This window comes from Hypanus sabinus, chromosome 1 (genome assembly GCF_030144855.1).
Source record: "Hypanus sabinus isolate sHypSab1 chromosome 1, sHypSab1.hap1, whole genome shotgun sequence".
Taxonomy (NCBI): Eukaryota; Metazoa; Chordata; class Chondrichthyes; order Myliobatiformes; family Dasyatidae; genus Hypanus; species Hypanus sabinus.
This window is the reverse complement of record NC_082706.1, coordinates 39,959,220-39,974,778: the sequence shown is the minus strand read 5'-3', so window position 1 is coordinate 39,974,778 and position 15,559 is coordinate 39,959,220. Positions and strand designations below refer to the sequence as shown.

The 15,559-nt window shown below is 40.6% G+C and overlaps 1 protein-coding gene across 1 annotated transcript in view; it reads right to left on the bottom strand.

Annotated features, from left to right (window-relative positions):
* LOC132398128 (uncharacterized) overlaps positions 1 to 15,559 on the bottom strand; it is a 103,029-nt gene that overhangs the window by 64,915 nt on the left and 22,555 nt on the right. Inside the window, exons 3-4 of the mRNA XM_059977193.1 lie at positions 11,779 to 11,823; positions 8,512 to 8,556 (exon numbers count right to left, since the gene is read on the bottom strand). Of these exons, the coding sequence (XP_059833176.1) occupies positions 8,512 to 8,556; positions 11,779 to 11,823 (90 nt within the window). The remainder of the gene's footprint in view (positions 1 to 8,511; positions 8,557 to 11,778; positions 11,824 to 15,559) is intronic.

Below are 15,559 nucleotides of genomic sequence, written 5' to 3'. Positions count from 1 at the left end.
GTCAGGCGCCATTGGATCGTTTTGAAGTCCCCGGCCGTGTCAATGTGATTCTTCTTGGTCCTCTGCTCCAGTAATACTCCCCACCCCACCGCAGTTTCACGCACCTCATTACCATGGTGGATCGTACCACCAGGCGGCCAGTTATCATGCTGCTAGCGTCGATGATGGCCGCAAATGTAGCTCGGGCGTTCATCAGCACGTGGGTTGCTCGGTTTGGCAACTCCTTTGAAACTTCCTTTGTCAGTGACCCCTAATTCATTTCAGACCTCCAGTCTGCAGTGACCCAGAATGTCAGCCTTAGACTATATCACACCACAGCATATCGCTCACAGTCCAATGGCCTATATGAGCGGCTTCACCGCTCCTTAAAGTCTGCTCTGAGGACTTACCTGATGTATGGGGTTGTCTGTTGTAGGTCCCGCTGGGACTCAGAACAGCTCCAAAAAAGTAACTGCAGTCGTCTACGGTTGTGTCGCTATGCGAGTAGCCATTATGAGTGCCAGACAATTTTATTCCTGATTCCATGACCACCTTGTCAGCCTCTCAACGGCGTTCCATTGTCTTCAGTAAATTCAATTCCTTACACCTTTTCTTACTTCCCATTTTCAGTTTCTGTTGACCTACATTCCGCCTCAGATATTGTCGTCTCATTACGATAGCCCATTCCACATATTGGAATGGAATGAAAAGACTTTATCGTAGAGAAGAGGGGTAAACCCGAATGTGTTGCGGTAGATCTCCTTAAACTGGCCCACCATGATTTGGAGCATTCCGTTACCACGCCGCTGCCATCACGACATGGTCATAAGTGTGTCAACACCTCTGGACGAGCACGAGGTACTTGCTGTTCCTTCCCGCTCAAGGAACAGAGGATCCAAGCCAGGCTGTTCCTGCTCACAATGCTGGTTTTAGTGAGTTATGAGGGGGCCCGTACAGGGTAATGTAACTGGTGGAATTGTACATAATTCGCAACGGTGACATTGAGCTGAGGTTCACTTAAAGAGGTTGGTCTGACGTGATGATGTATCACGTGAAGTTCGGTTACTGCACTTTTTGTGTTCAGCGCATGGAATACAATAAATGAATTGTTTTAGTTTCTCATAAACTCCTCATGCAGTTTTATTTGCAAAGACCTCCAAACCTACAATGGCACTCTAGAAAAAAGAATGTAATCTTCTGGTTTACATTACTGAGATTTATTTTCATTAATACAATGTTATCTTTTCTCAGTTAATTTCTGACGCCAGCTAATTACATGAACGATACTACAATATTATGTTGACCCTGATATGAAAGCCCTAATGGGATTCCTAATTATGGTAGCATTAACGGAATAACGGTAGCACACAAATTCAGCATAGCTATCAGAACTCTCAAAGATCCAACAGTTCAAATGAAAAGGACAGACGTAATTTTCCAATCCAATGCGGAGACTGAACCTAACACCATGTAGGACATATGGGTAGAAAACTATCCACGAGACGTCATGAATTAACCGTAAGAAGACACGATCCTCTGACATTTATCTCAGTCCAGAAGATCAGGGGCAGAGATTCGTCCGGGAAACTTCTAGAATCATGGCAGAAGCACAAAACAAGAACTCAAGAGAATTCTGATAAGCTTGGTTCTCAACGAAAGACTCTATTCTCAAACATATTGAACTGGACGCATTTTACGAACCTATGCGTCTACGGGTTCGGAATACACGTTGATTAGGAAGAAGAATCAAAACAGAGTATACATGAGAAATGTAAGAGGAATACATGTAAGAGTATACATGAGAAATTCTGCAGTTGTGGGAAATCCAAAAGGACTTAGTAGGACATCAGCACAGATAGAAATGAATACACTGTCGACGTTTTGGGCCAAGACCATTCTTCAAGACCGAAAAGAAAGTGGGGGGAAAGACAGAATAAAAACGTGAATGGGGGAGAAAAAGGAGGATAACTAGAAAATGATAGGTGAAGCCAGATGGAAAGGTAAAGAGTTAGGGAGGAAAGAATCTCATAGGAGAGCAGAGTGAACCATAGCAGAAAGGGGAAGAGGGGCCGAGTGGGAGATTGGGAGTGATAGGTAGGTGTGAAGAGGCAAGGGGAAAGGACGAAGAGAGAAGAGGGAGGGATTATTTTACCGGAAGGAGAAATCGGTCCTCATGCCATCAGGTTGGAGGCAACCCAGATGGAATATATGGTGTTGTTCCTCGAATCTGAGGGTGACCTCATTGCGGGACAAGGGTGGGTGGCAGGTAATGGACCTATATGTCGGATGGGCAGGGCAATTGGAATAAGAACTAAAATGTCTAGTCACTGGGAAGTTCCGCTTCCGGCGGATGGAGCTCGATGAAACTCTACACCCCCCACCCCTAAATTTACGACTTTCTCACTAATGCAGAGGAGACTGCATCGGGAGCAGCAAACACATCAGATGACTCCAACAGATTCGCAGCGGCAGTTGTCTGTGTTTATGATCTGATATAACCTGATTTTAGTGTCTGAAATTACCCAGTACTGTTATGAAATGGTCTAATTCAGCGGAATAAAATAACAGAAGAATGATACCAGAGGCATTTCATTATTTACAAGTTATTCTGGGTTAGAGCCAAGAAACTGGGCATAGGCTAGTCTGATAATTCAAAACTCACGGAATCGAAGTACAACACCTGAGGGCTGATGATAGGCTCACGGTTATATAGCGGATAGAGCGACCCTATCACAGCTCGGCGCCTACGGAGTTCGTAGTTCTGTTCCAGCGCCATTTAAAGGAGTTTACAGGTCTTCCTGTATCATGCGTGCCTTTTCCCGGTGCTCTGCTTTTCTCCACCATCCAAAGATTTACTGGGCAAGTCATTAAATTATTTCGTGATTTGGGTGAAGGTTAATCGCCTTTTTAGAGGGTTGCTGGAACGGACTGTCTCAAAAGGCTCTCTCGCTAAATAAAATAATATAAAAAAATATTGACGGTGAAGAGTTTCAGAGGTAGAGCAGCGAGAAATCTGGAGAATCACTTTCGCAAGGAAGACCCCAGGTCCCGGGCTGGGATTAGAAGGGTCAATCATTTGGCCAATAAGGCATCTCCTGTTTCTGTTGTAAGTGGCAGAAGACGTTTTGTGAGAGTGTTGGGACTAAATTAACAGTAGCATTCAGGGAATGTTGACCCAAGACAACATAACTTCCGTAGGTGTCGAATTCATAGAATAAAGTCGAATCAATACGGTTGCGAGTGATTTAAATTAATTCGAGCTTGTTTGGGGGTTTCCCTAACCGAAAGTAGTTGACGAAGGTAGGAGATCAATATTCACTACATTGTCATTTTTCTTTTCCCCATTTCTACTTCATCATCATCTTCAAGCAGTCCGGTATCCGTTCTTGTTTCTTAGCCTTTCTGTATGCAAAAATATATCTAGTTTCGAGTCTTATTTTATGTTATTCTCCTCGTATTGAATCTTTTGTCTGTATGTTTCTAATATGTGTTCAGTTGCCTTTAAAGATTTCAGAATACTCTGGCTTTCCTAACCTTTTCCATATTATCTGGCTTCTCTTTTGTTTTTATAGCTTCACTGAATTCCCTAGTCAGAAATGGCGCCTTATTCTACCCCTAGTTTTCACGTTTTTGCTATCACAGTACTTTTACTGTGCCTCCGGAATTACTCCGATGACACCCTGCCTTTGCTCTTTCATAATCGTCCCTGCTGGGGTCTTCTTCCGTTCAGCTCTGGCCAGTTCTTCCCTCAAGCCTCTGCAGTTACCATTACTACAAAGCAATATAATGTAATCTAATCATTAAACACATTAATTTTCTTGTGGTTTACTACCAACTTACCTTTTCCATTCTATTGGGATATTGAAGATCCCGATGATATCTACAATACTGGCGATTTAGCATATGTTTTAAGTCCCCTGTTGTGTTTTGTACCACACATCCTGACTACAATTTGGAAGCCGATGCATAACCCCATCAGAATCACTTTACAATTTAGGTTCCACAACTCTATCCACAAGGATTAATCATTACCATTAATTGACTTATTTTTATTTACAACAGCGTGAATCCCCACCACCACCTCCGATTCCCTTAGCATTCTTGCCAGTATTTTTAATTGTATGCGAAGGAATTCATGTCCGGGAAGTAATCATTCCAAGTTATTCTTGCTAACCCTGTTTCTACAAACTATATGAAGATTAAGGAGCGGGGCAAAGAAACTGCGGATGAACTTAAGTATTTTGCGTCTCTGTTTACCGTGCAAGACATCCATCAGTACCCCAGATTTTTGAGAGTGCCAGTGGACAGAACTAAGTGTAGTTACAATTTCTGAGGAATAGGTACTTGTGAAGCTAAAAAGTCCAAAGTTAAATAAGTAACCTGGATACGATGAAATAACTCCAGGAGTATCTGAAAATGTTGTGGAGGCTTTAGTGGTGAGCTTTCAACAAATTATGAGCTAGTTATCCTGACAGTGGCTGGGAAGATGTTGGCGTCAATTTCTAAGGATGAGGTTTCGGGGTACTTGGAGGCATGTAATAATATAGTTCAAATTCAGCATGGTTACTCAAGGGGCAATATTGTCTGACACATCGGTTGGAATTCTTTAAGGCAAGATACACAAAGAGGAGCCAGTGGGTCAGAATGTTACTTGGATTTTCAGCAGACCTTTGACAAGGAGCGCATACGAGTCTGCTAAATAAGATAAGACAGACTATTTTCTAAATGGGAAGAACATTCAAAAACCAGAGGTGTGAAGGGACTTGCAACTCCTAGTGTAGAATTTCCTAAAGGTTAATTTACAGTTTGAGTCGGTGGTAAAGAAGAGAAATTGAATGTTAGCATTCATTTCGAGAGGACTAGAATATCAAAACAAAGATACAATGCTGAGGCCTCAAAAAGAGATTGATCAAGATGCACTTGGAGTATTGTGAGCCATTCTGGTCCCTTTTTCTCAGGAAAGTTGTGCTTGTGTTGGAGAGAGCATAGAGGACGTTCATAATAATAATCCAATGAATGTGAAGGTTAACGTGACTGCAATGTGATAGTTTGGGGCCTATACTCGTGGGAGATAAAGAATCAGGAGAATCACACTGAAGTCTGTCTCATGTTGGATGGCCTAACTACTGGATGCAGATTCAATATTTCCTGTAGTGGGGGAGTGTTGGACTAGAGGGCCCAGGTTCAGGGTAGAGGGACATCTACTTAGAACAGAGACGAGAATGAATTTCTTTAGACAGCGATTGCTGAATCCGTGCAATTCATTGTCACAAACAGCAGTGTAGGGCAAATCATTGAGAATATTAAAAGCGGAATTTCATGAGTTCTTGATTAGCCAGGTGACAAGTGTCGCGAGGAGAAGGCAAGACTCTGGGGTTGAGAGGGATAATGAATCGGCCAAAATGGAATGGACCTAATTCTTCTCCTATGTCTCATGACTTTGTGGTCTTTTCAAATGCCGGCTACTCTAAACAATGCCAGGATCAAAACATTCCTGCAATATCTTGGATCTTCACTAATATAAATTGTGGGAATCTGTATGGAGCTCAGTCCCGTGAATGTGGCGTAAATGACCGAAGGAAAACGCTGCTACAGTATTGTTGATATTACATAAAGTAAGGTTGGATCCTATTCAATCATCTGCCCTATTGCCCTCGATAATAATTATCCGTTGTTCAGCGGTCAGATCTTTGCTGAATCACCCACTATTGTGAACCGATTCTCCTCTACTCTCTTTACAACTACTACACACAATTCTTGCAGCCTTTGTAATCTGCTCTATCCGATGGAAAGAAATACAAAAGACATGAATTATGGATTGCTTTTAAAGCTAAGATTTTACCTGAGCTACTCCCTTCTCCAGGTTCTGTAGCGCCAGAATGATCTGTAAAATTTATATATATATATATATAAAAGAGTTATCCATGTAAAGCGAACGTGTTATGTAAATATTAGCATTAAAATCATGTCTCTTTAGATATAAAAGATTGGTTCGGAACGTAGAAGTGGGAATTAGTGTTAGTAAGAAAGAGTAGAATATTGTATCGAATGTGAATACGTATCTGGCATAGGTATTAACCCATTTACTCATCATGCCTCTACCGATCACTGTATTAAATCCGCCCAGTGAATTGGCTGTCAAAGCCGCCGTGGCAAATAATTTCAGATTCACCAACATGTTGGTGAAGAAATTGCTCCTGGTCAGTTTATTCTGAGGCTATACCCTGCGTTCATAGATTCTCCTATACGAACGGAAACGTTCTCGCCACGCCGACCTTATTTAGGCCGTTATGTTTCAGGTAGGCTTCACATGGAGAATCCCAACCTGATTCTTATTAACTTCAAGTAAAGACCGGAGACATCAAACACCCCTCATTTATTAACCCTTTTGTTGCTAGGATAAATCTTTTGAACCTCCATCGGAGACTTTGCACATCATTCCTTGGTTTTGCTGTCAATGGCTTCAGTAGTACATACACAAGTCTCTAGTCCCTTGGAAATCAATGGTAACATTGCATTTCCGCCCGTTACTATCGGCTCAATCTGCTAATTAATGAGCAAATCAGAAAGTATGACTCTCAAGTCCCCGTTAATTTCAGTCTATTTCATTTAGTGTCTCGGCGGCACCTTTATTCTTTTCCGACCAAAGTGTATCACAGCTAACCTCCGTACCGTTTATTTAACCCTCCACATTTTGCCAACTTTCTGAACGTGTGCTAATCCTGCTGAGTTGTTTTCTCAGGGTAACTACCTGTTCTTCTACCTGTCCTCCTATACTCCACGAGGTTAGACACCGTATAATCCTTCATTCAAAACATCAAAGTATAGAGTGAAACTTTGTAGTCCGACCACCGACCCCCGTACATGTCCACTAGACTCCCTCAGCCATAATGAAAATGTGCAACTTATCCTTTTTCTCTGACTACCGGTAATTAGTGGCAGCATGCTAGTATGGTGTCTCAAACTCAATAGGCTCTTTGCCTGTTTAGCAGTCTCGTATTCTGCACTTTAATCAAGGTCTTCTAAGATACAGTTAAATAACATTTATCGACATTTCTTTGACAAACCTTCTTGTTACATACATACTATAAAGAAAACTGCCAGGAAAGAAATCCTCTAACAAAACTGCAGATTGCATCATATTATCTCATATATCCCAGCAGCTTAATCTTAATAATAAACTCAAAAATCTTAGGGACCCACGGAGGTCGCGTTAAACAGCTTATAATGTCTTGTCTTTTGTCTTGCTACTTCTCAAATTTAGGTTCGTCAACTCTATTCATGAGGATTTTACAACATATGGTCCTCTGTCATTCCTTACTATTAAATGATTTATTTTTAATTACAACAGAGAGCACCCACAGCACCACCCCTCCCTCATTCCCTCTGCATCCTTGTTAGTATTTTTATTTGTATGCCAAGGAATTCATGTCCGGGAAGTATTGTTCCAAGTTATTCTTCATAACTTTGTTTGTACAAACTATTGAAAGATTAAGGGACGGGGCAAAGAAATTGCGGACGAGCTTAATAAGTGTTTTGCGTCTGGCTTCAGTGTGTAAGACCAAAGATATAATGCTGAGGCTTCATAAAGAGATTGATCAGGACGCAGTTGGAGTATTGTGAGCCGTTTTGGTCCTATTTTCTAAAAAACTGATGTGCTTGCGTTGGAGAGGGCATAGAGGAGGTTCATAATAATAATCCAATGAATGTGAAGTTTAACGTGACTGGAATGTGATAGTTTGGTGCCTATACTCATAGGAGATAAGAATCAGGGGAATCTCACTAAAGTCTGTCGCACGTTATAAAGCCTAGCTTCTGGATGTAGATACAATATTTCCTGTAGTGGGGGAGTTTTGGACTAGAGGGGCCCGGTGCTGGGTAGCGGAACGTCTATTTATAATGGATACGGGAATGAATTCCTTTCGCCAGAGATTGCCTATTCCCTGCAGTTCACTGCCACAAACGGCAGTGTAGGGCAAATCGTTGAGCATATTAAAAGCGGAATTTCATGGGTTCTTGATAAGCCAGGTGTCAAATGTCACGAGGAGAAGGCAAGACTCTGGGGTTGAGAGTGATAATAAATGGGCTATAAAGGAATTTACCTAATTCTTCTCCTATGTCTCATGGCTTTGAGGTCTTTTCAAATGCCGCCTACTCTAAATCATGCCAGAATCAAACCATTCCTGAAATACCTTGGATCTTCACTATTATAAAGTTTTGGAATTTGTGTGGAGCACAGTCCTGTAGATGTGGCATAAATGACCAAAGGAAAGCGCTGTTGCATTATTGTTGACTTTACATAAAGTAAGGTTGCATCCTATTCAATCATCTGCCCTATTGCCCTCGATAATAATTATCCGTTGCTCCGCCGTGAGATCTTTGTTGAATCACCCACTGTTGTGAACCGTTTCACCTCTACTCTCTTTACGACTACTGCACAAAACTTCTGCAGACTTTATAGTCCGCTCCAACAGATGGAAAAAACATACAAAGGACAAGAATTGCGGATTGCACTGAAAGCTAAGATTTTACCTGAATTCGTCCTTTCTCCAGGTGTTGCAGTGGTAGAATTTTGACCTGTAAAATTTAAAAAAAAGATGAGTGATCCATGTAAAGAGAACGTCTTATGTAAGTAATAGCATTAAAAAGCATGTCTCTGTAGATTTAAAAGATTGGTTCAGAACCTAGAAGTGGGAATTAGTGTTAGAAAGAATGAGCAGAACTATTGTGTCAAATCTGAAGACATATCTGATATAGGAATTAACTCACTTACTCATCATGCATCTACCCTTCACTGTATTAAATGTGCCCAGTGAATTGGCTGTCAAAGCCGCTGTGGCAACGAATTCCAAAGATTCACCAACATTTTGGTGAAGAAATTGCTCCTGGTCAGTTTTATTCTGAGGCTATGCTCTATGTGCATAGATTCTCCTATACGAACGACCGTCCTCTCCACGCCTACCTTATTTAGATCCTTATATTTCAGGTAGGCTTCACAGAGTATCCCAACCTTACTCTTACTGCCTTCAATAAGTACAGACCCGGAGCATCAAGCATCCTCCATCTGTTAACCCTTTTGTTGCTGGGATAAATGTTTTGGAGCTCCTCCAGAGTCTTTTCAGATCATGCCTTAGCTTCGGTATTAATGGCTTCGGTAGTACATACCCATGTACCTAGTCCCTTGGAAATCAACGGTCACATTGCATTTCCACCCGTTACCATCGGCTCAATCTGCAAATTATTGAGCAAATCCGAAAATATGACTCTCAAGTCCCCTTTAATTTCAGTGTACTTTCAGTTAGTATCGAGACGGCACCTTTATTTTTTACCACCAAGTTGTATCACAGCTGACCTCCAGATTGTTTAACCCTCCGGAATGTGCCCACTTTCCCAACGTGTGAAAGTCCTGCAGACTTCTTGTCTCTGGGTAACTAACTGTTCTTCTACCTGTCTTTGTCTACTCCACAAGGTTAGCCACCGTATGATGAGTTCCTTGATTCAAAGCATCAAAGTATAGAGTGAAACTTTGTAGTTTGAACACTGACTCCTGTAGATCTCCACTAGTCCCCTCAGCCATTATGCAAAGGTGCAATTTATCCCTTTTCTTTGACTACCAGTAGTTACTGGCACCATGCTAGTATGGTGCCTCAAACTCAATAGGCTCTTATCCTGTTTAGCAGTCTCATATCCTGCATTTTATCCAAGGTCTTCTACAATACAGTTAAATAACATTTATCAACTTTTCTTTGACTAACCTTCTTGTTAGAAGTATACTAAAAAAAAACTGCCAGGAAAGAAATCCTTTAACAAAACTGTTGATTGCATCATATTTTATCATATATCCCAGCAGCTTAATCTTAACAAGAAACTGAAAAATCTTATGGACTCACGGAGGTCGCGTTATCCCGCTTAGAATGTCTTGTCTTTTGCCTTGCTACTGCTTGAATTTAGGTTCGTCAACCCTATCCACAAGGATTTTACAACATATGGTTCTTTGTCATTCCTTACTATTAAATGATTTATTTAAATTTACAACACAGCGCAACAACCCCCCCCCCCCCCATTTCATCCGCGACTTTGTCAGCATTTTCAATTGTATGCGAAGGAATTCATGTCCGGGAAGTATCTTTACAAGTTATTCTTCTTAACTTTGTTTGTACAAATTATATGCGGATTAAGGGTGCCGGACGCAGACATTTCGGACGAACTTAAAAAGTATTTTGCGTCGGTGTTCACTGTGCAAAACCACCAATAGTACACCAGAGTTTCCTGAGTGCCAGGTGACAGAATTAAGTGTAGATACAATTTCCCAGGAGAAGGTGCTTGTGAAGCTAAAATGTCCAGATGTAAATAAGTAACCTCGATCAGATGAAATAACTCCAGGAGTATCTGAAAATATTATGGAGGCTTTAGTAATGACCTATCAACAAATTATGAGCCAATTATTCTAATATTAGTGGTTGGGAAGATGTTGGAGTCCATTGTTAAGGGTAATGTTTTAGGGTTCTTGGAGGCACGTAATAATATAGGCCAAATTCAGCATTGTTCCTAAAGGAGAAGTATTGTCTGACACACTAGTTGGAATTCTTTTTGGCAAGATACACAGTGGCGAGCCAGTGGGTCAGAGAGTTACTTGGATTTTCAGAAGACCTTTGACAAGGTGCGCATATGAAGCTGCTAAATAAGATAAGACAAAGACTATTTTCTAAATGGGAAGAACATTAAAAAACCAGAGTTGTGAAGGGACTTACGACTCCTTGTGTAGAATTCCCTAAAGGTTAAATTACAGTTTGAGTCGGTGGTAAGGAAAAGAAATGCAATGTTAGCATTAACTTCGAGAGGAGAAGAATATAAAAACAAAGATATAATGCAGAGGCTTCATAATGAGATTGATCAGGACGCACTTGGATTATTGTGAGTTGATTTAGTCCCTTTTTCTAAGGAAAGAGGTGCTTGCGTTGGAGAGGGCATAGAGGAGGTTCAGAATAATAATCCAATGAATGTGAAGTTTAACGTGACTGGAATGTGATGGTTTGGGCCCTATACTCGTGGGAGATAAGAATCAGGGGAATCTCACTGAAGTATGTCGTATGTTATAAAGCCTAGCTTCTGGATGTAGATGCAATATTTCCTGTAGTGGGGGAATCTTGGACTAGAGGGCCCCGGTTCAGGGTAGAGGGACGTCTAATTAGGACAGAGACGAGAATGAATTCCTTTCGCCAGAGATTGCCTATTCCCTGTAATTCACTGCCACAAACAGCAGCGTAGGGCAAATTGTTGAGTATATTAAAATCAGAATTTCATGGGTTCTTGATAAGCCAGGTGTCAAATGTCACGAGGAGAAGGCAAGACTCTGGGGTTGAGAGCGATAATAAATGGAGTTTACCTAATTCTCTCTGTTTCATGGCTTTGTGGTCTTTTCAAATGCCGCCTACTCTAAATCATGACAGAATCGAACCATTCCTGCAATACCTTGGATCTTCACTATTATAAAGTGTTGTAATCTGTATGGAGCACTGTCCTGTGAATGTGGCATAAATGTCCAAAGGAAAGTGTTGCTACAGTACTGTTCATTTTACATAACGTTAGGTTAGTTCCTATTCTATTGCCCTCGATAATAATTATCCGTTGCTCAGCTGTGAGATCTTTATTGAATCATCCACTATTGTGAACCGAATCTCCTCTACTCTCTTTACGACTACTGCATAAAATTCCTGCAGACTTTATAATCTGCTCTATCAGATGGAAAAACGTACAAAGGACAAGAATTGCGGATTGCACTGAAAGCTAAGATTTTACCTGTGTTCGTCCTTTCTCCAGGTGTTGCAGTGGTAGAATTTTGACCTGTAAAATTTAAAAAAAAAGATGTGATTCATGTAAAGAGAACGTCTTATGTAAGTAATAGCATTAAAAAGCATGTCTCTGTAGATTTAAAAGATTGGTTCAGAACTTAGAAGTGGGAATTAGTGTTAGAAAGAACGAGCAAAATAGTTTATGGAATCTGAAGACATATCTGGCATATGTCTGACAATCTTCAGCTGCATTCCACTTGAAAAAATTACTTATCATTTAAGAGATAAATATGAAACATTTCTGAAAATTTGGCACCTTTATTTACAAAAGATAAGATTAAATATATAGGTGCTCTGAAGATAAAATTACTGGTTATTTGAGGAAATAAATAAATATATATACTAAAGTTATTACGAACTCCATGGAGCATGTGGGGATGTTCCGATATCCAGGCATTCTTTTTTTTTCTCTTTTTTTCTCTCTTTCTATAGGGATATGCTAGGGGGGAGGGGTTAAGTGGATGGGGGGAAGGGTTGATAATTTTTTTTCTTTCTTTTCGTAAACACTGGAAAACTCAATAAAAAAATTAAAATATATATCTGACATTGGAATTTAATCACTTACACATCATGCATCTACCCTTCACTGTATTAAATGTGCCCAGTGAATTGGCTGTCAAAGCCTCTGTGGCAACGAATTCCAAAGCTTCCCCAACATGTTGGTGAAGAAATTGTTCCTGGTCTGTTTTATTCCGAGGCTATACTCTGCGTGCATACATTCTCCTATAAGAACGGAAACGTCCTCATCACGCCTACCTCTTTTAGACCCTCATGTTTCAGGTAGGCCTCAGAGTGTCCCAACCTCATTTTTATTAACTTCAATAAGTACAGACCCGGGGCATCAAGCGCCCTACATATGTTAACCCTTTTGTTGCTGGGATAAATCTTTTGGAGCTCCTCCAGAGTATTTTCAGATCATGCCTTGGCTTCGGTTTCAATGGCTTCAGTAGTACATACACATGTGCCTTGTCCCTTGGAAATCCATGGTCACATTGCATTTCCGCACGTTACCATCGGCTCAATCTGCAAATTAATGAGCCAATCCGAAAGTCTGACTCTCAAGTCCCCTTTAATTTCAGTGTACTTTCATTTAGAATCGAGTCTGCACCTTTAATTTTTACCACCAAGTTGTATCACAGCTGACCCCCGCTCCGTCTGTTTAACCCTCCAGATTGTTTAACCCTCCGGAATGTGCCCACTTTCCCAACGTGTGAAAGTCCTGCAGACTTCTTGTCTCTGGGTAACTAACTGTTCTTCTATCTGTCTTTTTCTACTCCACAAGGTTAGCCACCGTATGATGAGTTCCTTCATTCAAAACATCAAAGTATAGAGTGAAACTTTGTAGTTCGGACACTGACTCCTGTAGATCTCCACTAGTCCCCTCAGCCATAAAGTAAAGGTGCAATTTATCCCTTTTCTTTGACTACCGGTAGTTACTGGCACCATGCTAGTACGGTGCCTCAAACTCAATTGGCTCTTATTCTGTTTAGCAGTCTCGTATCCTGCATTTTATCCAAGGTCCTCTACAATACAGTTAAATAACATTTATCGACTTTTCTTTGACTAAACTTCTTGTTACATGCATACTTAAAAACACTGCCAGGAGAGAAATACTGTAACCAAACTGTGCTGGTTCCTTCACATTTTATCATATATTCCAGCAGTTTAATCTTAATAATGAACTCAAATGTCTTATCGACCCCCGGATGTCTTGTTAACCCTCTCATAATGTCCTGTCTTTTGTCTTGCTCCTTCTTAAATTGTGGTATGTCATATGAGATTTCGGCTCCTTTCTGCTCCATAATCTCTTCAATCATGTTTTGTTTTCATAATATGAGGGTGTGGTCATCAAATCCCGGTAATTTATCCATTTTCAGACATTTCAATTTCTCCAGCATCTTTTGCTTAATAATAGCCGTGCCGCTCACCTTTGTCCACTGACTCTCATGAATTTCTGGCATGTTACTGTTGTCTTGCACTGTAAGGACTGATGTGACGTGCTTATTTCGTGTTGGCGTTCCGAAATTAAACTACGGAAAAATAGGTAGTAGGAATAAGACAAGGGTAATGGACGAGTGGATACAAAAGTGTCCTTTTTTGCAACATGATGAATAAAGTGGAGGTTGTCGTTTTACAAGGTTATTCTTCTGACTACCAGATTTTGAAGTGCTTATCTGAATAAACGCTTCCGGAATTGAAGTAGTCGAAAGAGAAGATAATGAAGGTAATATCCATAATATACTAAATCAGAGATAATTTCCAAAAGAGTGAAAAGAGTAGGTTTTGTCTGTGAGCTGAAGTAACCTGGGCCCAGTGTCTAAATGAACTGGACATAACTGGTTTGAAATGGCCCGATTCAGCGGAAATATCATAAAGAGAAAGCATCGGGATCACTTCGCTATTTGGGAGAGTAGCAAATAGGTAACTTCATCAGTCGCCCTTGACTAAAGACAATTGAAATTAGACGCAGTTTAATCTGGTAAATCAGAACCCACAGAATCGCGCAGGACTGATAAGGGAAAAGAATAATAACGAAATTTTCCGAGGTAGATCAGCGAGAACTCCGGAGACTAACTGTCACAAAGAAAAGCCCTATGTTTAGAAAATGGAGAAGCAAACGAGAGTTTGCCTATTTCGGTGTTGTAAGTCGGAGAGGTATTTCTAAAGCAACAATAATGTTCAGTAATTGCTAACCTAGGTCCATATAACATAAAGTGGATATCGTATTGATAAAATAAAGTTAATGTAATAAAATTACGAGTTGTTTAAATTAGTTAGGATTTGTGCGATCATTTATCTAAGCAAAGGGTTAGTTGAACAAAGTAGGAGTCAACATTCGCTCCTCAGCCATTTCCTGTTTTTCCCCATGTACTGCTCCAGCTTAGTTTTCAAGCGGTCCAATGACCGCTCTTGCTTCCCACTTTCCCAGTATGTATTCAAAATAAAACCGTTTGCTATTTTCTTTTACCTTCTTGGCTACCTTGACTTTTTATTACATGTTCTTTCCCCTTATACCTTTCTCGACAACATTTGTTGGGTCTTAAAGGCTTCCCTTTACCCTTTCCAATATTTTCTGTCATCTTTTGCCGTCCTTGCTTTCTCCTTTCTACCATGGTTTTCTCGTCCTCTGTTCAATGTGCTTCTTCTTCCCCGGAAAAAAAAATTGCTCTGTCTCTTGAATTATTCATCGAGCCTCCACTTACTGATGTTTCACTGTCTTCCCTGTTGTCTTCCCGTCAGCTTTGGCCGGTTCCTCCTTCAATCCTCTGAAATTATCATTTTTTAACTGCGCTATAGTTACATCAGATTTCCGTGTTTCTCCCTCTCGCAAGTTACAGGCTGAAGTTTATCATGTTATGGTTGCTACGTCCTAGGTGTTCTTTTACCTTCAGTTGTCTCATTAAACCTGCCTCATTACACAATGACAAATAAAGAATTGTTTTTCCTCCAGTGATCCTTTGGCTAAAGGCAATTGAAATTAGACACAGTTTAATCTGGCAAATCAGAACCACGGGATGCTTTATAATGCTGTCTCATAAGGATTAGAGTGCTTCCCTATCTTGCGGTGATATACCAAGATGACTTGCCCAGTGTACTCGCATATGGAAGTCTCTAAAGCTCAGTGTGGCCGGTGGTGTAGTGAAATCTTCACCAGAACTCGAGGGAAGTAGTAACAACTAACTCGGCCACATAAAAAGAGACAAATGCTGAAGAAACATCAAAGTTGA